Source organism: Charadrius vociferus, unplaced genomic scaffold (assembly GCF_000708025.1).
Source record: "Charadrius vociferus isolate BGI_N301 unplaced genomic scaffold, ASM70802v2 scaffold433, whole genome shotgun sequence".
Lineage (NCBI taxonomy): Eukaryota > Metazoa > Chordata > Aves > Charadriiformes > Charadriidae > Charadrius > Charadrius vociferus.
The window spans coordinates 1,924,701-1,949,909 of record NW_009647846.1 but is presented as its reverse complement, the minus strand read 5'-3'; the positions used below and the strand labels follow the sequence as shown (position 1 = coordinate 1,949,909).

The window sequence follows — 25,209 nt, the reverse complement described above, 5'->3', positions numbered from 1 at the left end:
ACACAAGCTGCAAGAGAGCAGGGTGAGAACAGCCTTATCGATGGCTGCCTTGCTGATAAAACATCATTTTACAGAACTACATCCCCTGCGCATCACCCGCGCTGAGCTCTGAGCCCCTCATGGCGCGGTCCCCGTGCCCAGCCCATCGCAGCCCCGCGGCCGCAGGGAACCCCTCCAGCAGCGCAGGGCACGCCGGTGCCCACAGCAGCAGCATCCCGCCCCAGACCGCAGCCAAACCGGAGATAAACACCGCTCCGTTTCGCTATAATGTGCCCTAATACGTTTTTTGGTTTAATTTACCTTTCATTTTAACAGTTATTACAAGGCAGCGCAACTTTCATAACCACGCATTCATTATCATGTGAGTTATCCCTCCAGGAAATTACGCCGGAGAATCTGAGAACCAAAGATAAATTACACATTGTAATTATAGCGGCAAGCTCACTGCTACAATAGCCGCACGCTGGAGCGGGGAAGCTGTGAGGGAAGCTGTAAAACAGACACAGGCTGCTCGGAGCCAAAGAAAATAAGATCAGACCCCAAAGCCTCAGTACTCGGGGAAACAGAAACAACGCGCCTGTGCTCCAGTCGGAGTCAGAGCGTTGCACTGCGAAGGATTACAGTTTGTCTCTCTGTTCAAAAAGGATTTCACATAAACAGATTTGAAATTAAATTGCTGTCGAGTATTTAACTCGGAAGGCCATTCGCATCTGTTTGTACGTTCAGTGCAGCTGAAACAAATTCCGAGCGATCAGGTTTTACGTTCTTTTTTTCAAGGTTTGAGTGAAAGGTAACGGGTCACACTGACATCTTCTCCAACTCCCCTCGGTTGTGGCACACCCCCCACTACCGAGACCGGCAGACCTCCTCCCAAACCAGCATTCCCCCATCAGCGCCCGGAGCATAAAAGCAACAGAAGAACTTTTGGGTGTAAAGAGACATAAGCTTCTCCCTAAAGCCTCGTCACCTATCTCCCGAGGAAATAAACCACTCCTGGTTTTACGCTGTAGCTGACATTTAGAACGCAAATGAGAAAAGGCCCGAGAATCACAAGTAAGCGTGCAATGACTGGTGCAACTGAGGAAGGGAAAGCGGCTGCGGAGATGGGAATTAAACCTCCTCCTGGGGACCGAGAGCTGCCAAAGCGGCTGGAGGAGCAGGAGACCACCCGGTCTCCCACAGGGACCTGAGTTTCCGCAGGGGCTCTCCATCCTTCCTTCTGCGCAGCGACTGCAGCTGGAAGCATGAAATAACCTTTTCTTTTTGACCAAGAGGAGTATCGGTAAGAAGACCTCACGGCACAGACCTCGTACAGGTCCTTAATTTAATAGTAAGGTTTGGAATAGCATTTCAAAATCATAACCTCTAAATTAAAAAGGCAAGTGTACACAACCTCCAGTATTGATTAAAACCCCACAGCTTTATCACCAGGTAATCGCTTCATGATCGGTTTTTCAGCAGCGCGAGCCTCAAACTTCCTGAATAGGAAATTTTAATTTCAGGGCACCGCTAATTTATTGTGCCTGTTACTGCTACATTACAAAAGCTCACGCAGTATCTCTACAGGTGTGACATTTTTCTTCCGGGCTTCAGCTCAATTCATTCCCCCATTTCCGAGTGACAGAACCCGCGTTCTCCTGTCCCTGCGGCGCAGTTCTGCATTTCCACTGCTTTGCGCTCCCGACACACCTGAGAAAGCTGTGAAATGTAACGCAGGGCGGCGCTCCTGCCCTTCTGACCAAAGTCGCTCCAGCCCCGGCTCTGCCCTCGGGGCCGCCGCAGGTACACGACAGCCCGGGGGACTCGGAGCGTTCCCCCGCGCCGGCCCTTCCCGCACGCTCCTTGCACGAGACCCACAGGCTCAAAGGGACGTTCAGCCGCCGACACCGCTGCGGCGCTGTCCTCACGAGGAGACACAGCAAAGAAAAACGTCCTGGGTGTCGTGGTATCCGAAATTCCTTACACTTACGGTCACCCCGTGCGGTGAAGGCACCAACAGCCATTCTCCCAAGCCGTGCCGATGGGCAGCACAGCGCGGAATAAATGGGATCAGAGGAGATGAAGTCATGGAAGGACCTCTCCCTCAGCACAACCACTTGGCAAACTACAGCTTTCAGAAGCCTTAAATGTCCATCTGTTACTTATCTGTCTTTATTTCCTAATGAATCTGGGTGTCTCAGCGAAAAACGTTGGTTCTGTGATGATACCGATCTGAGAGTTGCAGCATTACTGTGGCATTTTTAAACTACAGAGCAGCTTACCCAGCGATAACATTTTTTTCCTTTTGAGGTTCTGTGATAACTGGTGACACAATTACAGTAATTTATTCAATGTTGAGGGCTTTAATTGTTATTTTACAGTCATTTACCTTTATTTTAAAACTAAGGCAGCTATCACCAAAGACAATTACTCAGAAATAAATGTCAAGCTGCCTAATGACTTATTATTTTTTTTTATTTCCTACAATATTTTCCTTTTACACAGCCGAGCCCAGGAGCCAGCGAAGTCAATAGCAACACCACCCGCGGACAGCAAAGACGTACGTAGTTTGTAAAACTTTATCCACAGCGCCATCGAGATTATTTCGTAAGCCCACCACGTGACCAACTGTAGCGCTAAAGGACAATAAACCTTTTCTTATTATTGCTAAGAAAAGCCATGTCCCTCTTGAAAGAGCAGTGAGAAATTAGGCAGTACCCCTCTCTCAAAGCACCCCCACCTGAGCTCTGAGGCTTGAAACGTCCGCCTACGCCTGCGCTGCTCCGGGCTGGTACCAGCCCTGCTGTCACTCGGTGGTGACATGTGGCAGAAGCCACGGAGCGAGGAGGGACCCTGCCTCTGCCTGCAAGCGCTGTCATTAATCGCACGATTAATGTCATTTTTCTGCTATGAATTGCCATTAGAAGTGTTTTTGGCTTCCCCTGGGGCTGGAACACCACTGACGCCTCCGAGTTTTCTCTCCCTTTTATTGTTTGTATCTAATTTTTGGTGTTGCATCCACTTACATCTTTTCAATTCCCTCTTAAGCAGAGATGAGAGTCTCCTCCTTTCCTCAAAATGAATTCAGCCACAAGCTGCCGCGCCAGAAGTCAGCCAAACCACGGGCTTAACCTCAGGAGTCTCCCGCAGCACTCACCCGTCCTGTCACCCGTGTCCCCTCCGTCCCCAGGGAAAACAAGCTCCCGGCTGGAGCCGGCGGGCAGCGGTCGGTCCCCGGGGTGGCCCTGGTGGCTGCCGGTGCCCTCGCCCCGTGCCGGCACCGCCGCCCGAGCTCATCTCCAAAATCCCTCCACACTTCTGAGCTACGTCCAGCAATGCTCTGGCACCAGGGCGAAGTATATAAAAAGAGATCCTCTGTACTCTGGCAGTATTAAAGGCTCAAAGCTGCTCCTGCGATGAATTCGCTGAACTTTTATGGCAGCAAAGCCCAGAGAAATCCCCGGCCCCGGGCAGGAGGACGCAGAGGCCACGGCAGCGCAGCGCAAAGCAGAGCAGAGATTTGTTTTATCACATCCCTCCATTAACCCAGGAAGCAGCACCGCTCAAGTCAGCTCCCAAACCTGTTGGGCCCAAAATAATTATGCAACAGAAAATACGGGGGCAGAGAGGGGATGGGATGCATTCAGACTGCACAAATTCTTCAAAATTATGTCTTTTTAGTATGAGCGCCTTTGGGAGGGAGGCAGCCCCAAGCCGGGCTGCACGGCCCCAGGGACGGGACGGGACCGGCTCTTTGTAGACAGAGATATTTATTTTTTTTTTTTTTTTCCAGGAAAACTGGTATACAGTGTATCAGACTGGATTTTTTTTTTTTGTAATAGTAATACAAAATGCCCAGAACAAATTGATTTTGCTGCTCCTGTATTTATTATGCAGGAAGAGTTGTCCCTAATTAGATAATATTAGATTTCTTGGCTCACACAAAGCAATTCAGAAATAAGGCTGTCGTTATTGATGGGACAAACCATACAAAGAAACCGAGCGGGGTTTAATAATGCAGAAAAATATTAAAGGGAGAAAGGTTTTAATTCTTAATAAGTAGATCCATGAGTTTCATTAACCAGTGTTCAAGATATTTTTTTTTCTAGGGTCTCTTTTATTACCTAATTAATTAAACCCTGACCAATAAGATAGATTAATCTAATGGAATCGCATCTTGTATTAATAGCAATACTAATTAATCACCAAACTGAAACATTCCTCACTCGCCGAAGAGAAATCTTTCCGGTGTTACGCTGGAGACACCACTGAAAAAGAAAGAGAAAGGATGGGCAGAGCACACTTTTCTTCCCCAAAACATGGTTTGGGGTGAGCTGGGAGGAGAAGGCAAAGCTGCAGCTCTGCCAGCGAGCGGGACGTGCGACGCGGGCTGCGACACGTGCATGACATCACAGCCCTGCCGTCGCACGCAGATGCCGGCTCTGGGACCACCCCAAGCCCAGCTGACAAAAAGCCAAACTTCAGTGCTTTACTGGTTTAGAGTCTCTGAGGCTTTTGCTGTCAGCGAAGAAACACAACCCCGCACGCACACACACGGGGGCGACGGCTCCTGCGGCACCGGCACATCGCACCCCCGTCGCCTTTGCATCCCGACGGCTCGGCGCCCCAAAAGCCACGCGCTCGTTTTGCTCACGGGCAGGCAACCGAAAGGTAAATCCCCGTTCGGTTCGGGATCCCCAGGCTCACGGTACAGCACAGGTCACCCATGAAATCGCCAGGGTGTGTTTTTAGGGCCGGCGCACGCTGACACGCAGGGCCTGTTGGTTTTTCTTTACCATCCCACTCATTACTAAGTCGCTTCCTCAGCTCAAAGAATTCTGGTGCTCATTTGTGTGGTGTCAGTAGCAAAACAAATTGAGGTGCAGTAATCTTCCAAACCTAATAATTGTGTGTCAACAGAAGTGAAAAGCTACATTTTTCACGTTATGAATAATACATTTCTAATAGCATTTTCATTTCTGAAGTTTTAAATCTATCCTCTTAAGCCCCTTCCCGCAGTCCCACCCTTGCTTTACCCGTGTGTGCTATGTCGTGGTGCGGATGCGTTCCCAGGCTGAAGGCAGCCGTGGATAAACCCAGAAACACAGGAGAACCTATGTTGTGTTGCTGTTTGGGTTTTTTTAAATCACTGTGATCTCCATTCATACCCGAACTGCCTGAGCATCAATGAATCTCAAGATTAGCAGCTGACCTCCTTTCTTTCTCCTTATCGCACGTTTTCAGCCACTGCCTGACGCTGAGATTTCAGGATGTTTTCAGGAGATCCATCTCAGGAGCTGAGGAGTTGCGAACCTCATCAAAGCATCCCCCGTTACCACCCACAACACCCATTACGCCCACGATGGCAATTAGAGCGGAGTTTGAAGGGTTCAGAGGGCTGCAGTCCTGCTGCGGTGCGGGGGGCTGCCCCGACGTCCGATGAGAACATCAGGTTCAGGCCCGACCCCTCCTGTACAGCCAGCACCACTCCCCGCAGCTCCGTGGTCACCATGAAGACCCCCGGCTGGCGGAGGCTGGGGGCATCTCAGGGGCCTCCTATCCAACCCCCTGCTGAAGCAGGGCCACCCAGAGCTGGCTGCCCAGGACCATGTCCATACGGCTTCTGAGCACCTCTCCAAGTGGAGTCTCCACAGCCGCTCTGGGTAACCTGCGCCAGCGCTCAACAAGGAGGAGGAAGGTGCCAAGCACCCCTGCAAAGAACTGACGTAACTCGTACCACCGATTTCCACCAGGAAGCACAGCCCCATGGAACCTCCTGGACAAACCTGATTTCAAATCTTTGTTTGCAACGTCCTCTCAGGAGCGTGAAACAAGGAGAGGGACCCTGTGCTCACCTGCGCTTCCTAACAAACAGGAATTTCTCACATCAATGGGCTGAGCACAAACGGAGCGCTTCCAGCCCCGAGTCTGCTGGTGTTGGAGCCAAGCGTCCCACCTCCTGCTCCCACCGACCACTTGGGGTGATCACAGGTACAAAGGGCCGTAGCCAATAGGTAATACTCAAAGTGTCTTCTGGTTGAAGAAAGGGACACTGCTACTGTTTGAGCTTCACATGGGTTTGGCAGCTGCCAAGATGTAAGGAGAGGTCTCGGGAAGGCTGCCCTTCCAGCTCCCCCCAGACAAAGGCGAAGCTGAAAGCCAAGCTGTAATAAAAACGGCAGAGAGAACCTTCACCTACTCCAAGGCACAATTGCATCCATGCCATAATTTAACCATTTTCAGGAATTTCACCCATTTTAAATGAAAAGCATCAATTCCAGTATCCTGAAGGAGCTTTTCTCTGGGGTTTATTTGCAGGTCGGTACCCACCAGCTCTGGCTGGTGGCTGCAGCAGCAGCAAGTGGTGATCAGCACATCGTCCCCACACAGCCCGAGAAATGTCCGGAGCTTCCCCGGCTCAGCCGCGGGGGACAGGATGGTGGCACTGCCACACACCACGCTCCACGGGTGGCAATACTGCAGCCGCTCGTTTCCAGCCTGCCCCGGTCCTCCAGCCAGCACCTCCATCGCTCGCTATCTCAGAGAGCAGCCGCCCAACCCCAGTGACCCCACGAGCGTAAAATTGCCACCGAAGCGTCACTGGCTATTATCGCAGCTCTGCATAATATGGCGCAACCTGCTCTGCCCCGGCGGGCAGCAAAGGACTTCACCCCATCAGCCTCCAGTCGTTGTGCAATCGGGTGCAAAATGCCCTGGCTGGGGCTTATACAGCGCGAAAATGAGAGGAAAAAATGAAAATAAAATAAAATTTAAAAAAAAGGCTAGGGAAAAAAAAAAGCCAACCCCAACTCTGTTGGATCTGATTTTTCTTTCACCGAATTATGGATTAATTATTCTTACTACACTCCGCAAAGTACCATACTGGTTAATGACAGCACATTAAAACAGCAAAAAAGCCCGTTGATGTGCATAAAATGCAGATCCGGGCTCTGCTGTGGGGTGTGTGCACTGCACTCAGCTGCAGGGATGGGACGCAAAAGGAGAGGAGGAGTAACCATTTGAAAAAAAAAATAAATTAAAAAAAAAAATCTGTAGCTACCGCATAATTTGTTTTTTCATTAAGCAGCATCCGAGAGCAAAAGGATATTTGTTCTATTAAAAATGCTTATTTAAAAACTCCATTTAGACTTAATTTTTCCTCCTGAAGGCTGCTTTAAAATCAATCTCCTCTGTAAAAGAGGAGGAAAAAGCAATATTTTTTTAAAACAGAGTTTTGTATTTCATCCAAAGTTAACGGAACGCAGCTCCTTGACAAAACCATATAATGCCAAACTGCTAGTACGACCATTACATGATGAAGATAATTGATTCATGGTACTTTTCAAGAGCTATTAATGTTAAGAATTAATTATTACACCAAATGAACATTATAAAAAATTAAGAGTATGCAGATTGCCATTATTGTGAAAGCCTCTGGGACTTACAGGGCAAGTAATTTCAATTATTCAAAAACATTAATAAAGGAAAATTTTCCTTTTTTTGTTTTTTCTAACCTGTTTTTTCACATTTTTAGAGCACCTGCCTTGAGCGTGCAAATGCCACTGCATTTTGTGATCTGCCTCTCAAAATGTGCAACAATGCCCTCCAGGGAGAGGTTTCCCAGGGGACGCGGCAGTACGATCTCTGCTCTCCCGGGGGGCAGGGGAGGTCACCGGGGCGCTCCCAGCCACACTCATTGCTCCTCGCAGAGACCGGAGTACGGAGCAGAGCTGCAGCATGCTCAGGAAGCTTCTTTACACTTATTTTTTATTTGAAATGACGGGTGAAATAATTAAAATTCAAGTATCCACTTGATGAATGCTTCCATTGAGACACACAGAGCTGCCTCTCCGGGTGGGAAGAGAGATGGACAGGGAGCGAGAAAGGTCTAGACCTCCTCCAGCTCCTTCCCCGACCTGGTAAATCCACACTGGATCAAACAGCATGGACCGCGGCTGGTCCCAGCTCTCCCAGTTCACCCAGCCACCACGGTACCTCCCCCCAAGGTCCATCACCCAGCGCCATCATTACTGATCCTGCCTGTGACTTGCGCAGCTCGCAGGAGGTCGATGCATCTTCACCAGTTACGGGTTGGGACATACAGGTACCTTTTCCACCCTTATTAACACTACCTAAATAAAAAATGACTTTACAGAACTTCCTAGAGTTACTATTTTAAGAATCAAACCTGCCACCTCCTCCTGGAAAACGGGAGCAACCATCTCTCGTCAGTGCAACACCAAGTTGTGCTAACGAGGCTGGAGCAGCTCTCCCAAGCTGTCATCTTCTATAGCCATGCAAAATTTGAGGCAACAGAAATTGCATTATCTTTGGGTAGAAAAAAAAAGAAAGATGCTTTTCAATATAATCTTTCCAGTCAAACGGTCTTCTCATCAGTTTAAGTTAAGCGGGGGACAAATACGGGAAAAGTAGTACAAAGCAGCTTTGAGTGACTACTTGCTGATCTCTTTCAGGTGAATAAACAATACCAGTGATGATCAACAAAACAAAATTTCTCTCTAAAAGAAGTTTCAAGCAAGGACAAAGGAGGAAAACGTCTCTAGGAACTAGAAGAGCCAATTTTCCCACCCCCACGGGAAGAGCACAGTGAGGGAGCGGTGCAGCCGGGACCGGGTGCCGGCGGCACAACTCAGCTTTGCCTTTCACGCTCAACGCTTTGCAGCTGCCCCCAAAGGAGAAGCAGTGCTCCGCAAAGCTATAAAACTACATCTTCTGACACTCCACCTCCAAGATACTACTGTTGTCTTGCTGCTGTACAACAGAAAGCTTCAAACAGAGGCACAAGAGTGGTCTCTGGTGGAAGCAGATCGGATCTACAGCTTTGCCACCAAACGCACCGGAACCCAGCCCACAGTCCTCTGTCCACAGCTACCAGAAAACACTTCTTTTAGCCGTAAAACTCTATTAGCCTGATGCATTATACCCTAAAAAAAAATGGGTTCTCACGCACACTTTGGGACTTTAGATCTTTTATCACTTATGATCTTACTGTACTCAAATCTACCAGAAAACACAGAACGGGAAGCGCGGCTTTTCTGAAGTATTTTCTTAAACGTGGAGTTAAGAGAAACTGCAATCAAAACACTCCGTCCCACTTCAGAGCTGTAACACATTGACCAACCAAGTTTTCAACAGCTGATAAGGAGGGAAGCCGAGATAAAGAGAGACAGCAAATAGTAGCTCAGGGCAGCAACACCACTAGTAAATGTGCAACCACAGTGAAAACATTAGAGCTCATGTTCTTTTTCCAAAATCGAGATCTCAGCCTATTTACGCTTACTTCAGAATTAAGATTTAGAAACCTGAGCCCAGCAAAAGTAGCATTAGATGGGAAAAATCTCATCAGACAGTTCAGAGGAACTTTAAAAACATCACAAAAATCCACTCACTCATGTTCAATAGACACTTCCGTGTAACTTGGAGTTTGATCAAGACACACAGAAAGTGCCCTGTCAGCTTCAACAGCCTTTGAATCAGGACTACAAACCAGAAAACAACAGAAGAGATAATGCCAATCAAAGAGAAAACAAATACAAGAGGGAAGAAAAAAAAGCAAAAAAAAAATCAAAGCAACGGTCAGATAGCTTCTTTCCACATTCCTGTTTTTAAAGGGAGCGTGAGCTATTTACCAGCGTACAGTTATCCACAGACTGCAAAGAACCCACCAAGGGTCCTGGTGCAGAATTCCCACCTGCACTAGGTCTTCATGACCACCTTGGAGAAAGCGGCATTAGGGAACACCAGCAAGTGGGTCAGCACTTACCCAGACTCAGCTACCTGCTCACGAGGCCAACAGCTTGGTGCCACCACGCTTCATTTCTTCATTCCACACCAGACCACTGCTTTCAGCCCAGGCTGCCACTCCAGTCATCACAGGAAAAAAATGAAAGGGAAATGGGGGAAAAGAAAGCAGCTTTTTGTTTTGGAGGTGGGGTCAGTTTTGTTGGGTTTTTTTCCTGCAGTACGGAGCCATCCCTTGTTCTAACTAGATGAAAATCCAGAATATGTAAGAAGGCATCTCACATCTAGTAACCAAGGCAGATGAAGCTGGCAAGAAAGCTCTCACCAGACAGTAATCCCTTCTCCAAACCATTAACTTATGTTGTGTGCTATCCCAAGGATATGGCTGAAAAGTCTCATTTCCCCCAGGGAAAATAAAAGCTATTTCTTGCACACCTCAATTACGCGTTCCCGAACTGACCAGGTCTAAAGCAAGGCAGAGCCAAGTTATTCTCGGAGACAAAGAACTGTTAAGTCCTGGTTGAGGCAGTCTTTTCCTTCTTCCCCAAAATACCCAGCAGTACGCCCAACCTCCAAGAAAATGGAGTAACATGGGATTTGCTGTGATAGACGGCAACGCTCTCAGCAGCGACAGTTCATGACTTAGGCTGGCTTATCAAAAAAGTGAATTTCCAGCCTACCCTCTCTGGGACACACACAGTCCGAGACTTACACTCGCCACACACAAGACTGCCACGGGCACCTACAACAGAAATAGAGAACTGAGCAGGGACTCTTGTTACTGAAATCAGAGGTGTTGAGCTCTCCAGGTGGGCCAAGTTAGGGAGAACTTGAACGAGAGCCACACATGTGGTTGAACACGGGCTTAGGTATGTTTGCCTTTACTCACCCCTACTCCCAGGTCACCCTCAACTGCTGAAGTTTTCCTATGTGGTGAACGGCAAAGATCAGGTATACACACTCAAATTCATCTTTTCCCTGCGTTTGGGAGATCCCCTGCAAGCTTCACGATGGCCTTACAAGAACTACACTATAAGAAAAACACAAGCACAAGTGGTCAAATACACCATTTTTTAATGCAGATTTGTAAAATTTAAGCTCAGTTTTGAGAATTTAGGACATTTCATGAAAGAGCATTTGGTCCTCCTAAAAATTTCCCATCCCCAATTAAATACTTCATGGAAAAACAACAATTAAGCATACATTGCATTTTTAATTAGGAAATATTGATATTGCACATTATACCAAGAAATACAAAAGTCTGTTTCAGCAAGTTATTCCAGCAGTGTTATCAATTTCATTTTGATATCATTTACTTATACAAAAGTTTTAATTTTAGTGCATAACATGTGCCCTGTCATTACAGAGTGAAAACGTATCAAAGCATTTTTATAACTAAGAGAAAGAAAAATTGGCTCCTTAAAGAATACAAAGCCTTTTACCGCGTAGTCAGCACCAGTTTGTAGACAAAAACCTTTCCTATGGAAAGATGGCTGTCCAGTCACCTTGGCAACGCAAATTTCAATGCAGTTTCTAAGGAGAAGCTGACCATATACTATTTGGCACTGCAACTAACGGCCCAAGTCACTAAGGGCTGAAAGGCTGCGATACCTGCCCATACTGTTCCCATTCCACATCCACCTCTCACTATTTCTGCCAACACACAAGAGGGAAAAGCACGGCAGCAGAAGTTGCGCAACTTCATTACAGTCGTGTCGTTCTCTGAGGAACACTCCGAAACAGATTTCTGTGCATAACACTGGGCTGGAACCCTCACCGGGGTTCAGGTGCTTCAGAAGGCACAAAACCCTGAGAGGCAATTGCAAGGTACACGATGCACGTTCAGAGAGCTGAACTGTGAGTCGGGGAGAGATAATCACCAGAAGCAGCCGCCAGCACACCGAGGGCAATGTCCGTCCTGGCATCTGCCGCGCCAGGATTTTAAATGGCCACTTGTGGAACGCTGCGTTTGGCTTCCACACTGCCGAGCACTTCTCACTGCAGAGCTACCGTTAGAAGCCCTGGCCCAGCAGCAGGGCTTCAGAAAGCCCAGACAGTTTCGCTTTCTACCTCCCTCGGTCGGCAGAAAGCACCGCCTTCACGCACGCTCCTGCGCTTCTTCGCATGTTTGCAAACTGAAGCATACCTGCATGCCCAGGCACCGTTTACTGGTTAAGAAGCTGTACCTTGAACCTCTCCCAATATCTCTTTGGATCTTAACACCTTGAATTTATGTTTTGCTTTGAAACAGGCAACCAAGAAATTCCAGTAATAGGTTTGCAAAGCCGATTCTACAGGGACTGAAATTGCCAGCTGCCTCAAATACCAAGGCAACCGATTCTATTGCCACGTTTTGGGAAATCTTAACATATTCCTCTCTCCCCGCTCCAATCCTCCCCCCTTAAAATACACCCAATAAGACTAAGAAGACAGGATTATTGGGGTTTTTTTGCCTGAATATAAGATATAACTATCACAGAATAGAAGATTCTACAATGAAGTCCCTGAGATGCATCTGTATACTAAAAGATTCAAACAACCTCTTCAGCACTAACTTCATATTTATTAGAAATGTTTTGAGTTGCAACATATGTTTTTGGAAAACCGATGTTGTTATAAGAAGGTGAAAATACAGCAGATCAAGTTTGCCCTTATATTTAAGCCTTAATTTAAGAAATAATTAACTCAACAGCAACATTTAACTACTTCAACTGTAGTCAAAAGTAAAAAGCACGTAAGCAATGGGGAGCCACTGAAAAAAACCCTACTGCTATACTTAGAATTAAGGGTTTTTGGCTTCAGTTTGTTTTCATCCCTCAACAGCCCTGCCTGAATTTAACTGCTTTCTTCCTGAAAGTTCGTAGCCAGTTAATTCCTCAAACATTTCTGTATTTCAAGATAATGGGATGAAGCAACAGCATTTTTCTCACCATTCCTCACTGGAACCAAAAGGCACAATTTACGGGTACAGTATAACACTACAGTCAGCATCGAGAGCTGCTGCAGCCATCACCCTGTTAGCATGGCATGCACCAAACCGTCTTGTGGCAGAGAGAAGGTAGCGTACTGCAGGCTCAGACCTCTTACAAACTCCATCCCCAGGGTGATGCAGAGGCAGCCCCGTTACCAACTAAAACGATGAGGATAAATCCAGCCCACAAGTATTCTTTGGGATGGGCACAGCAGTTGCTAGTCTTCCAGTATCTTTTTTTTTTTTAAAAAAAAACAGAAGGAAAAGTCATCTCACATGTAAATTACTTTTTAAGTTACTTTGGGATCCACTGTGTTTTATAACCAGCTAATCAGAAATACTTTATCCACCTTCCCAAGCAAGCTCAGTTTTTCCTGCTAGTGAAGACAACTTAAGGCACTAACACATTAACGCTGTCAGGAATGTGAAATAGTTTGTTCTTCATGTACTGTTATACCAGTTCTTAGCAGCATCTCTCCTGAAAAGGCACTAGACACATGGCAAACAAAAAAACTTTTGGAACTTCTGCTCAGCTAAGCTACATAAAGTTAGCTGCTCAGACAGCTGAGTGGCTTTGTAATTTCCCCTTCCCTCCCCCCCATTCCTCTACAAAAAAAGGCACCTGATTTGTTTTATTACTGGTTTCTGTAGCCACAGGCTCTTGCAACCGTGTAGTTCTATACAACCGTGTGTATGAGGGACACCATGATTATACTGATAGCTTCTTATATGATCAGGAGTTATCTTTTCAAGATACTATTCTAGATACAGCGTTTTTGTTTCAGCAAAACCCACCACCAGTGGGTTCCTACCTGAGTAGTACTTAAGGTTGTGTATTGCTCGTCAGAATAATTCAATGATTAAACTTGGTGTAAGAAATTGCACTTTCCCATTCCTTCCCCAATCCCATGATCATTTCAAATTAAATACTAGACCCTTTTCTAAAGGGACATTTGTAATACAGCTACAAAGAGGTAGCTAAGTGGCACATGCCAATTTTCTTTTCTTTTTTCTTTTCTTTTAAAAGTATATTCAGCCTTCATTTGCAACGACATTTTTCATAGGAAGTCTTAAAACAAGGAATCTCTATTCAGGTGGCACATGGAGTTACCGCAGTTCAGAAGATGGAACTCGTAAGAGAACTTGATCTCCCTTCATGTCCATAATTGAAAACTAACAAGCATGGGGGATACCCAAGTGACTCAGCGTATGCAGGTGTGTAGCTGAAGAGGAAAGGGATGTCTACAGCCAAATCCCATGCTCCTCCTGACATATGATAAAAGTTACTCTGAAGAACCATTCAGATCAAGCCCACCATTCGATCAATCTGTCTCATGTAGTTACTCTTCAATGGCAGTAAGTATCTCCTCTCATCAGGAACTCTGTTACACTGTCAACAAAATTAGAATATTGTTAAGAACTCAAATACAAAAACAGGCAATCCCATGCCCTCTGTAACCTAGCAGGCATTTCAGCATCAGTAACCATAGATTTCCTCCCAGTACAGAAAATTTTACCCAATAGCACTTTTGGTCCCAACTCTCCCTCACTCTTTGCAAACTACAGCACAAACCACATAAATGAACAGCAAGTGTTTCCTTCGTGCAGGCTGCAAGCTTCCAAATACACGCCAAACTACTGCAACTTGTTATTCAACTGAGACTTCCTTCACTATGACAACTGTGAATGTTTTTTAAAATAATGCTCTTTTTCTGCAGGACTGGGGGGAGGAGGAAAGGAACGATGCTAGAACCTACTAGCAGAGATTTAAAAAAATTGTTCTGTATTAAACACATATCTATTTCGGTTGGCGATAGGCACTGGATCCATAGCTCTGTACTCAGTTCATGCCTAGCTAAGAAAGGTCACCTTTACGTGCGTCAAAACCATTCTGAGGAAAAAAAAAGCTCTGTTTAAATGACCCTCTGCGTTTCTCTTCCCCCATCACAGCAACACTGGAAGATTCTAAGGTCAAAGAAAAGGGGAAGTGAAAAAAATAACTGGAAATAAATTAACAAAGAACAAACTAATTGCTGCAAAATACTAAAAAGGGGACAGGTTTCACCTTCAACATAATCACTGCCCCATTATCCTAATCCATGCATTCCACTACTGAAACTGTTTTTCACAAGGGAGGTTCTCAGATATTTGACATTTATAAAGGAAACACTGCAGAGCCCTAAAGCACCACTTCCAAATAGCTCTTTTTCTACAGCCTACCCCAGTTCAACATACATCCCTTCTCCAGCAACACAATCAGGACCAGTGTGCATTCCTTACATTAGAACTGAAGTTGAACGCCTTTAATTCGTTAGGTTTAATTTTTTCTGCGCTGTCCTCTTCTTCAGGGAGGATGTCTTGCCACAGAGAGTTACGAAAACGTTCATCCACAGACACAATATGTCCCTCAGTAGTAAACATATACTTATTTCCAGATTTATGCAGTGGATTCTCTTCATCAAACAACTAAACAAGAGATGGGAGACACAGCTATAGTATGCATGCAACATTCTTCATGTCCCGTCAACAGTAAGTTAAAACACATGCGCTCATGAATTGGAAGCATCACACAAAAAGCATACCTTTTAGTGCTAAATGGGTAACTACTGTTAAAGCAAATGGAAATAAATAGTTTTAATGCAAGCGATTTATTTTAACAGTTAAAAGAGGAGAGCAAAAGAAAAACTTCTCACCCAACTTAAACTGCCCTTATTTTTCTAAGCTGCACTATGCAGGCATTTCTAGGCTGGCATCCACTGCTTCCATTCAGTCACAGATTTATTTGTTTTTCTACACTAAAGGAGATTGAGAACAGTAGCTTAAGCAGTGTTGGCTCAAATGCTTTCTCCTGTGACTGCCAAAGTCTGATGGGGAGAAATCGGAGGCCGCTGTGAGGCAGGCAAAATGGCTACAAGCAGTAATTTAGCTCAGAGCTGAGTAGCAGCTTCCTTCAGTCTTGCTTCCACTCCTTTCCAGCTCCCCCCAGAAAAGAGCTGCCGGCTCTCCAGCCAGCAGCTGCCCAAACCTCCAAGATTAGGCTAGAGTCAAAGAAAGAAAAGCAGTGCTTTCTCCAATACACTCTGATACCTAAACCCCTCTCTTCCCCAGAGTGCAGCAGTTTCTAATTAACAATGTCCTGCCTCATCAGTGTGCCATGTTTATGCACAGCACATGCAAGAGCGTGTCTTTGAAACTAAGAACATATACATACCAGATACAAATATTTACATGTTTCACTGAGAAAAAAGCTCTCCATTCGATCTTCCTTTGTCTTCTCTACAACGTGGTGTAATGTGGCATAGCCGCACCTGCAAGATTTAAGATTAGTTTGGGTTTAGTTCCCACGTGTTCTGATCCTGAAGCGCTCTCTAGATATTCCTTAACTTCAGACCATTCCAGTCGTCACTAGGAGTGAAGCTAAATGAAACAAGTCTCTTTTACAAGTAAGCACTGATTATTGGTTTCTGGTATTCTGATGAGACTGCAATCATTGACCCTGTGGTTCACCTACTCCATCATGCAGATTTATTAAGCGTTTTTCAAAGAAGCAAGATATTCTCAAGGCACCCTGCACAAAACAGGTGGTTTCCCCATACTGAGCACATGAGAAACGCAGGTCTGGAAGCCTGGTCTCATGCACAGGTTTCCTCCCGAGCCACCTACTCTTCCCTCCCACCAAGAGTTAACAAATGAGGAAGCTGCAAGCTGTCACACTGTGCTCCTGTAATTCTTTCAGTCAACCCCCTACACAGCATCTGAATCCCACTTCACTGCAGAACCGCACTGGTTTATACTGTCCTGTAGTCAGTACAGACTTGTCTACAAAACCAGTAAATACCAAAAGTTGAATAAAAATTCACTATCTTCCCTCTGAGTTTTGTAAGAAGTTCAGACACTCAATATTACAGTCAGGATTCACTGTTACTGTCTTGAGATGAAAGCTGATATGCAACAGCATCTATCTTAAAGGCCATGCCTCCAGTTTAGTTAAACACCATGGGCCCATGAGGTTAGAAATATTCTTGCAGGATCCATAGGAAAAAAAAAAAAAACACACTACTAATTTTACCAGTTTTTAGCAACTGATCATCAACAACGCATTTGGAAAGGTAGTTATAAAATTCTGAAGGCATAAAGTTGTCACTGGACTCTAATTTCATTTTCAGACAAGAAAGAAATAATTGCTCAATACGTAAATCATCACTTGTGGCTTTCTGGTTTACCTACATGTGGCAGATTGGATTCTATAAAATATTTACATAATAAAATACATGTAAATAGCAGCAAGAGAAGACAAAGAACACTGAAAACTGACTTTGCTTTTGTATATTTTTCCAAACTCTGCAGAATATCCATTCCCACATGAAGGTAAAATGGGTTCTTTGTGGCCTAAATAAGGAAGACAGACAAAAGTTAGAGTCAGCAATTTTGAAATCTTGTAAAAAACACACTTACAACAAAGGCCTAAGTAGTATTAGATTCTCACGTATTACAGTAAACTTATCTTTATAGGAACATGACAGATTACTCTGTGCAAGCCTCTCATATTTGCTTTAGTGCAAATCCTAATAAAACTTGTAGCAAATTCAAAGTCTTTGATAGCTTTCTTGCAGCCAGAAAGTTATTTTAGTTTGCTGTATCTTCTGCCAGTTGCAGACTATGACTAGACAATATAGCAAGGAAAGCTATTACATTTACTTCAACAATTTCTATTAAGAAGTCACAAGTCTCTACCTCGTAAAAATCTGCCAGCTATTTTTTGAAAAGGTTGTTTAGTCTCATTTTTGTCTGTCTTACAAAAAAGGCTATTTTTTCAGCGAACAACATAGCAGCTACATTGCATAATAATCTAGTGCCCAGAGACCTTCGTATAAGAACAGGCAGATCCAGAGGCACCAAATTTTAGCAGGCCAGAGGCTAGGGGTAGGAAAAGTGACTTTCTGAATGAAACCATTTTTGCCAAAACATGAGCTTTAAGCTCAGAAAAGTCAGGTACCTGATAGAGAAGATACGTGGATTCCACAAGCTCTGGCCTCAGTGGATAAAAGGGAACGTCTGGTGCTTGCAATTGCCAGTTGTATCTTTCTGGGAGAGCTCCATATCGTTTCCATATGGCATAATAAAAAGCATGGAGACAAATAGCATCTTCCACATCTCCTATCAATACCTAGGCATAACAACAGCCATAAACATGCACGCGTAATACTGCAAGCCAGCAAATTGCTTTCTGCTCTGTGTAAGAACATGCCATATAATAAAACACTCCCCTCTTAATGAGAGACAAAAAAAACCCAAACCAACCTCTCCCAAAAAAGCAAATGTATTAATTCCTTCGCACTAAAAGCTTTAGCGGAGCTCAACCTCACAGCATGGCATAGAAATAATGAGGTTAAATGAGAAAAGTTAAAAGTATCTCAAATCTAGCAGAGAGCAGGCCAGGCCTTCCTATATTGTTATGCTGATGCAGAGGCTGAACCCGCCCTAAGACTTTCTTATCAGAGCGGCCAGATGTAAACCCATAGGTTGAAGGTCATCTCAGAAGAGATGCTCAGATTCATTCACAGTCTAGGATTCAAACGAACCTCTCTGACAGCCCTCTACTGTGTCATTCGGTCTTTAACAGAATGAAAGTTTACCTGCAGTCCAGGAAAAAAGGCTTGCAAAGAGTCAATCCACGTGTTCATCAGCTGTCCTGTGAACATGTTTACATTAACGTACAAAGGAGGGTCACCTTCACCTTCATTGCAAGCTTCTCGACTGCCAAGTAACAATAAGCATGTGTAAAAATTCACTATTTTAGAAGAACACAATGCACATTTCATTTTACAGCACTGCCACCAGCAAAGAGAATGAGCCAGATTTGTAGGACAAAGCCATTTTGAAAACAATCAAAACATCAGTCATGCTCAGAAAAATAAAGGTATGTACATCATATCCTTAAGTTATGTCAGCAGAATCTCAACCAAAAAGTCACGCTAGGTAAGATCAGGCCTTGAGAAGTACTCAACCAGCCAATTTAATACATTTCCTTTGCAGTTCTACAGCCTTCTCTCAGCCTAACATTTACTAACTTGGACAGTTACCAGTTTAGCTTCTTTGCACCAATAATGCTATTCAGCTCAGTTGACTAAGGAGTGAAGGGAACATTAAAATTTATTTCCACGGTGACTACCACAGAAATGAGGTTTTGTTTTTTAAAGAAAAAAAAAAAGAGAACACAGATTTTCTAGAGCATGACGCAAAACACTATCTTGCTGGACTACTTATCACTTAAGGAATTGGTACTCATATGAAATAACATACCCTCTTCTTAAGTGGTTCTGAATGTTCCGATAAGCATCATTGAACATCTCCAAGTCTTCCTTTTCTCCAAAGAGGATGTAAGACTTCAGAAGGTATTCATAAAATGAATCGGACCCTGCTCCCAAGCCACTTTGCTTTCCAACCCAATGGCCAGTTTGAATATTCACAACATTTCCTTTCAGAACAGACAAAAAGTTTAGACTAAAATTGCCAAGTACATCAGAGAAAAATAATCAAGAACCAGAACTTAGAAATATTACATCTTCAAAAAGTCTTAAGGAGGAATAATCAAAGATTACTATCCAAATAAAGTGTTACAGTGCATTCATCCACAGAACGAGCATACACATGCAGTTGTTTTGAGTGCTTTTAGTCATCTGCCAATCTAAATTACATTAATGGGGATACAAATGTAAGAACTTCAGTTTCATTTCCCCCTTTCCTCAAAAGTTTGTCTTTGGAAATCTGTGCCCTAAGAAGCCATTCAGATACCCCATTTTTCTTACAAAATTACAGAGTGCCATTTGGTCATCACAAACCACAAGTACACAAGAGGAGCATGACTTAACAGCCACAGAGGAAGCACATCGACGACATTTACAATACATGGAAGAAACCTGTAGCATGATGGCATTCCGCTACAGGAGACTGAGTTGGTTAAAACATGGAGCCAGTCAATATAGCATCACATCAGAGGAGATTACCTAGCAGTCCCGTGTTATTGCTTCTGAGACTCCAGAGCGCTTTGACAGCTCTTCTGGCCACCCATTCAAACGTGGAATCGCCAAGCAGCCTGCTAAGGATACCAAACTCCACCAGCAAGGAACCGGCTCCAGCAGTACAAGTTTCATTATTGCTGTCTGGAGGTACCCCCTTCTTCAGATTCACCTGTGAAGCCAGTCAGAGAGAGTGCTAACAGCAAGAAGGCAGGTTGCATCTCATACGGCTGTGCTCTCCTCTGCAGTCTTATATTTATTATAAAGCCTCTGTATTAGTTTTTGCAACATGTAGCGTACAACGTGCATATAGTTAAAAAGCCATCATATGGCTGCTTGGTCAAAAAGCTTTCCTGAAGAATCCCTGAAATTCATTTTCCAGCTTTATGACATCACGCTCAAGGTGGGCAATCCTAATTTTGCTACTCTTATGCTTGCTCATCCTTGCAAATTTCAGTCCACTTTTTCATTGTTTCTGCTAAACATTCAGGTTCTTCCAAGGGTGATGCAAGTACTGCTTCCCTGCATTTAGTGCTCTTGAAACCAAGAGTTTCTTCAGCAAACACTCCTCAAGTTCCCCACGGAACAAAATGCTGAAGGGAAGTTACACCACCCTCAACTGCTTTACCAGACTCCAAACAGAAGTGAAAGTTCCTGTTTCTACAGCCTGACAGGTCTGAAGGAAAAGCAGTCCTGCTGTCCCCAGAAATTAAAAGCAGTCAGGCAAGTGCTAATTACTTTTAGAGTTTAGAGTTGTGCCACTAAAACTGACATCCCTCTCCTTGTGAACTGCATCTGCTTAAAACGAGAGGATGGAGTATTCAAGAATACCACAGTATTCTTGAGTACTCACTGAGCTGTATTCAAGAAAATTACAAATTCCAAGTCCAGTATGACAAATATTTTAGATGAGTTTTTTTTTTTTTTTTAGATGTGAATTTTATCACAATTACCTTAGTACCAAGTCACCAATAAAGTCACTTTCCTAGGCTATTTGCCTTTACAATATTTCTTGTTAACCTTCTTAATGACAGCATTGTTTGTTGCTGCATGATATACAGCAACAAAGTGCGGGCAGGGCACCTTCCAGCCAAACAAAACAGAAACAAATGACTACTGACCCTGCAGAACAATATACACAGCACAAAAAGCAGGCTAAAGAAAACATTTACTAGACCTAAGGAGCAACTGATATATCATCCACGTCACCATAACTTAGCACCGTTTCCCCCCCACGCCATTTTAATGCAGGTTCAATACCCCAAGTGCACATATAAATGCATACACAGGGCACAGAATTCGAGTTGTAGGACAGGTGAATTACTACTTTTAGATTATTTCCCCACAGCGTTGGTGTGCTCACTTACCCGAGGATACGGAATTCCAGTTTTGGTGTTCTCAAAGGCTGGAAGCAGTCTCACTGCTAGGTCATGAGCCATATGCAACAGTTCATTGTCATAATCCTTAATGGTCATATCACCAAAAGGCTGTTTGGTATCTGTAATTATTATGTGGGCAGAAAGCAGGCTTCCCAAAACCCTATGGGAAACGGAAAAGATCTTCAGTTTTTAAATCTGATCTGAACCGAGTTCTTCAGCTAAACCCTTACCAGTATCATGTTTAAGGAAGTATCACTTTGTGCACCTTACAGGCACTACAGAAACAGACCTGTTTTTTTCCCCACCAGTAGTGAAAACATCTAGAAGGCATGTTGCTCGTCACCCACAGTAATCCCAAAATCCAGTTCTGCAAAATATTCCTAACCCAGCAGCTCCTTACAGCATACCAAGTCTATTAATGAGTGAAGACCTCCTTGCCCCTGCAAATTGCAGGAAGGCTGTTATTTTTTTCTGAATACTACGTTCGTATAAGGCTATCCAAATTAAGCAGCAATTGAATAAACACTGTTTAAGACATTCAGAAAATGAAGCTACTTAAAATCAGACAGTATCTTAAACTCATCTCCAAGACAGACAGCCCTGTTTTTCATCTAAAATGAAAGTGAAAGCAAGCCAAAGGTCCAAGGAAGAAAATCAAAAGAGGGAAAACCTGTCAGCAGGGTTGTTTACTGTGCACAGATCTGAGTCTCTGCTGCAAGAGCAACAACAAAAAAGCAGCAGTTTGCAGCCAAACACTGTTGAAACTACCACTGTATCACTGCTTCAAGTCACATGCAACTCATTAAAATTGTTTTAATTATGAAAGGATGGAACATTTTCATAAAAGGTTAAAAAACAACTTACTCAAGGAACAATTATGGAATAAAGTCTACCAAAGATATCCTTATCAATGATTTCACTTTGGTTCCCCCATATAGGCACACCAAGTCTTTAACCTTGTTACTGTTTTCAAGACAGAGTTAGAGCGACATACCTGATTGTTGCCTCAAAAACTTGGACCGTTGAGTCTTTATCAAATGAAACCGTTTCAATCACCAACTTCACTGCTTTCTGGAATTCTGAGGAGTTTCCCATTACCTTTTACATAAAAACAAAGCTATTTTGTCTAATTGTTGCTCTGGAAGAGGGTTGGCGAAGAGAATGGCAAGTTTACATTTTAGACCAACAGTCATATTAACTAGGTACAGAACAGACTACTTCAAGCTCCTGCTGCTTTCTGGAAAATTATTCATCCTACTGACGGGTAAAAATGCATTTTTAAAAAAGTATGTTAAAACAGGGAAATCTGCAAAGATATATTTTTGTCCGCTTTACTGATCTATACACTCACGTATTTTTCCACCCCAACATCAGTGCTGTGGGTGATCTCTTAGAACAGAAGTCTAAAAACTCTTAAGATCTAGCACACAGTGTTTTAACTGCTTAAAACTATCAGTTTAAGAGTTAAGTTTAGCTTAAAAGGTACCACAATTTGCAGAACAATGAAGTCTGGTTTGACATTTCCTTGACCAGGGGAGTCCAACTTTTCGAGTTTGTGACTCAACACTGCATGCCATGCCCAGGAGTTCTGTCGGGCCCATTTTCTATAGGTACACCTCAGCAACTGATTTCTACTATATTCAGAGACAGATGTAAATTCAGCTCCAGCTTCAAGGAAACAGGAACACAGAAGGAAAACATGTTTTCCCGCTTGCACAAGTTCACCATAAGGCTGGGAACCTACTTAGCTCTTTAACCATCAAAACACCATGCACCAGTGTCTGCTCTTTGCAATACCCAGACCTACGGCAAAAGCATTCACACAGATCTGAGCGGACGAAGAGCAAACCAGCCTTTCATCATGCAAACGCTTCTCAAGCACAAGAGACTAAGAACCTTAAGTTTTATATTTGAGAAAAAAAGTTATGTACTGCCCCAAGAGGTATGGATAGGACACCGTGCCACTGGTGAACGAGGACAGGAAGGCAACTGTCTCGCCGCACCACCATCAGCCACGTCACACAGATCCCTAACCCCTGTTTCAGTCAAAACCAATGTTTTCCTCACTTCCTGCTTTCAGTTCTGTTCATTGCTGCCACGTTCAGTTCAACTGCTGAGACCTTCTCACTGCAGAGCTGCAATTCCATTGCAGCAATAGGAAGTGTTTTATAACCTGAAGTGCACGTACAGTCCTTGCACACACCACCTTCTCCACAAGAAGACAGACATGCACCACAGATCCAGTGCATCTGGCCCCGACAGTACAGAAGGCCAAGAACCTGCCCTGGCTGCAAAGACTGTGAAACCTAAAAGGGTTTCTAAATACGCATAAGGAGTCCAAGGAAGGGGCTGTTCTCCATGATACCATACTATTGGTCCTGCTAACATAAAACTGAGATGCTTTTCACATTATCTTCAAATTTTATCAGAAATGTATATGATGGTCTATTTTAGCAGGCAAGAAGCAGCTTTACAGCTTTTTCCCCTCCTTCCTTTCACCACTCTTCATACAGATCTGTATGTTGGTCCAGCTCTGCCAAGCAAAACAGTTGGAGCTCTTGCACTCATCTCGAATAAGACAAACTCTCCTCCTGACATATCTCTTGGCAACCCATGCATGTCCCAGTTCAAATCCACTCTTCCTAAACACTGGAGTGATGACAGTATCCCGAAAGGGATCTCACCTGAGCCTTGGGGAAGATCTCCGAAATTTCCTCTGTCTCTTCTGGAAATCTCTGCTGATACATCCCCACATACCCTTATCCTTCCCTGCGTGTGTAACACTCCGCTAGCGTGTGATCCAGCCGTTAGCTGGTATACAACCAGCACCACCTTCTCCTCAGAAGTGAAAGATTTAATAACCTCCCGCTTAAAACTATTAAACCTTTCACTGCATATTCCTGAAGTTCATTACAACTTTAATTGGTTCCTCACAATGTCATCTCATCTGCTCTTCGCGTTAAGAATTGATGTCTATTTCTATCAGCAGCTCTGCATGAAATATCACACTTTTTGCATGAACAACATTAACATGCAAAAACTAAACAGCACTGGTCCCACTCAGGTTGTTGGAAAACACTGTAGAGTAACTACTCCCTCCAGTTTGAAACTTCCCCCAACTTGTCACCACGTTTCTTTACCAAGTACCCCTTTTATTCAGCTCCACTAGCACTTTTTTTTTTTTTTTAAAATACAGAGCTGATTCAAGATATCAGATCTGCTGTGGTTACAAGTTCAACCTCAGAGCATAGGACAATATCAGTGTTGTTCAGTACCAGGGTAGATGAACCTAGCAAGACCCCCCTTGAAAAGAACATCGAATAACTTAATGCTGTACTACATCCTCATTTTCCCCTTTAACTCTTTCCTTCAAAGTCTGTTCGAGCACATCGCCTGCTGTCAAGGTGACAGCTCGTGACCACACTCCCACCTCAATCCAGCTATCCCACAACCGAGACCTGCAGTTTCACAGCCCTTCTAAACAAAGCTCTGTGCTCAAGCATGAGCTTTGACTTCTGGTTCCCAACACCAGGGTTGGGAATAAACCACCCAGTGAATTGCGTCAGGTGCCCATTTCGCTGCTAACAGCCGGACCAGTAGAACAGAGCAAGAGAGACCCATGCCTCTTCAGCTATCTGGGGTTTCTCATCTCTCTCAAACCCTCTCATCCAACTGACTTCAGCCTTTTGGATATTAACGTCCATATCCTGCTAAGAGACCGCCTTCAGAGTTTAATTAGCCAAAGAGTTACTCTTTGGCAACAGAAACATAGAATAGAATCGCAGAATCATTTAGGTTGGAAAAGGCCCTTAAGATCGTCGAGTCCAATCACGAACGTACCACTGCTGTGTCCACCTAAACCACGTCCCTCAGCACCACGTCTACACGTCTTTTAAATACCTCCAAGGATGGGGACTCCACCACTGCCCTGGGCACTGCTCCAATGCTTGACAACCCTTTGGGTGAAGAAATTTTTCCTAATATCCAATCTAAACCCCCCCTGGGGCAACTTGAGGCCGTTCCCTCTTGTCCTATTGATTATTACTTGGGAGCAGAGCCCGACCCCCCCTCGCTACCCCCTCCTGTCAGGGAGCTGTAG

General features: G+C 44.3%; 1 protein-coding gene across 1 annotated transcript; it reads right to left on the bottom strand.

Annotated features, from left to right (window-relative positions):
- Window positions 1-13,736: 13,736 nt before the first annotated feature.
- EDEM1 (ER degradation enhancer, mannosidase alpha-like 1) lies at window positions 13,737-22,205 on the bottom strand. Its single transcript, XM_009882860.1, has 10 exons — window positions 22,105-22,205; window positions 21,099-21,270; window positions 19,720-19,903; window positions 19,016-19,190; window positions 18,349-18,469; window positions 17,709-17,879; window positions 17,028-17,101; window positions 15,924-16,020; window positions 14,993-15,178; window positions 13,737-14,102 (listed from the first exon to the last, which is right to left on the bottom strand). The coding sequence occupies exons 1-10, from the start codon at window positions 22,203-22,205 to the stop codon at window positions 14,013-14,015; spliced, it is 1,371 nt and encodes a 456-aa protein (XP_009881162.1). The 3' UTR covers window positions 13,737-14,012.
- Between the last annotated feature and the right edge of the window lie 3,004 nt (window positions 22,206-25,209).

Coding starts and splice junctions, on each gene's coding strand:
- EDEM1 (XM_009882860.1), bottom strand. CDS start 22,205: ATGGGAAACTCCTCAGAATTCCAGAAAGCAGTGAAGTTGGTGATTGAA. Junction 19,191..19,719: donor CAATAACACGGGACTGCTAG/GTAATCTCCTCT, acceptor CTGTTCTGAAAG/GAAATGTTGTGAATATTCAA. Junction 18,470..19,015: donor CAGAACCACTTAAGAAGAGG/GTATGTTATTTC, acceptor GTTACTTGGCAG/TCGAGAAGCTTGCAATGAAG.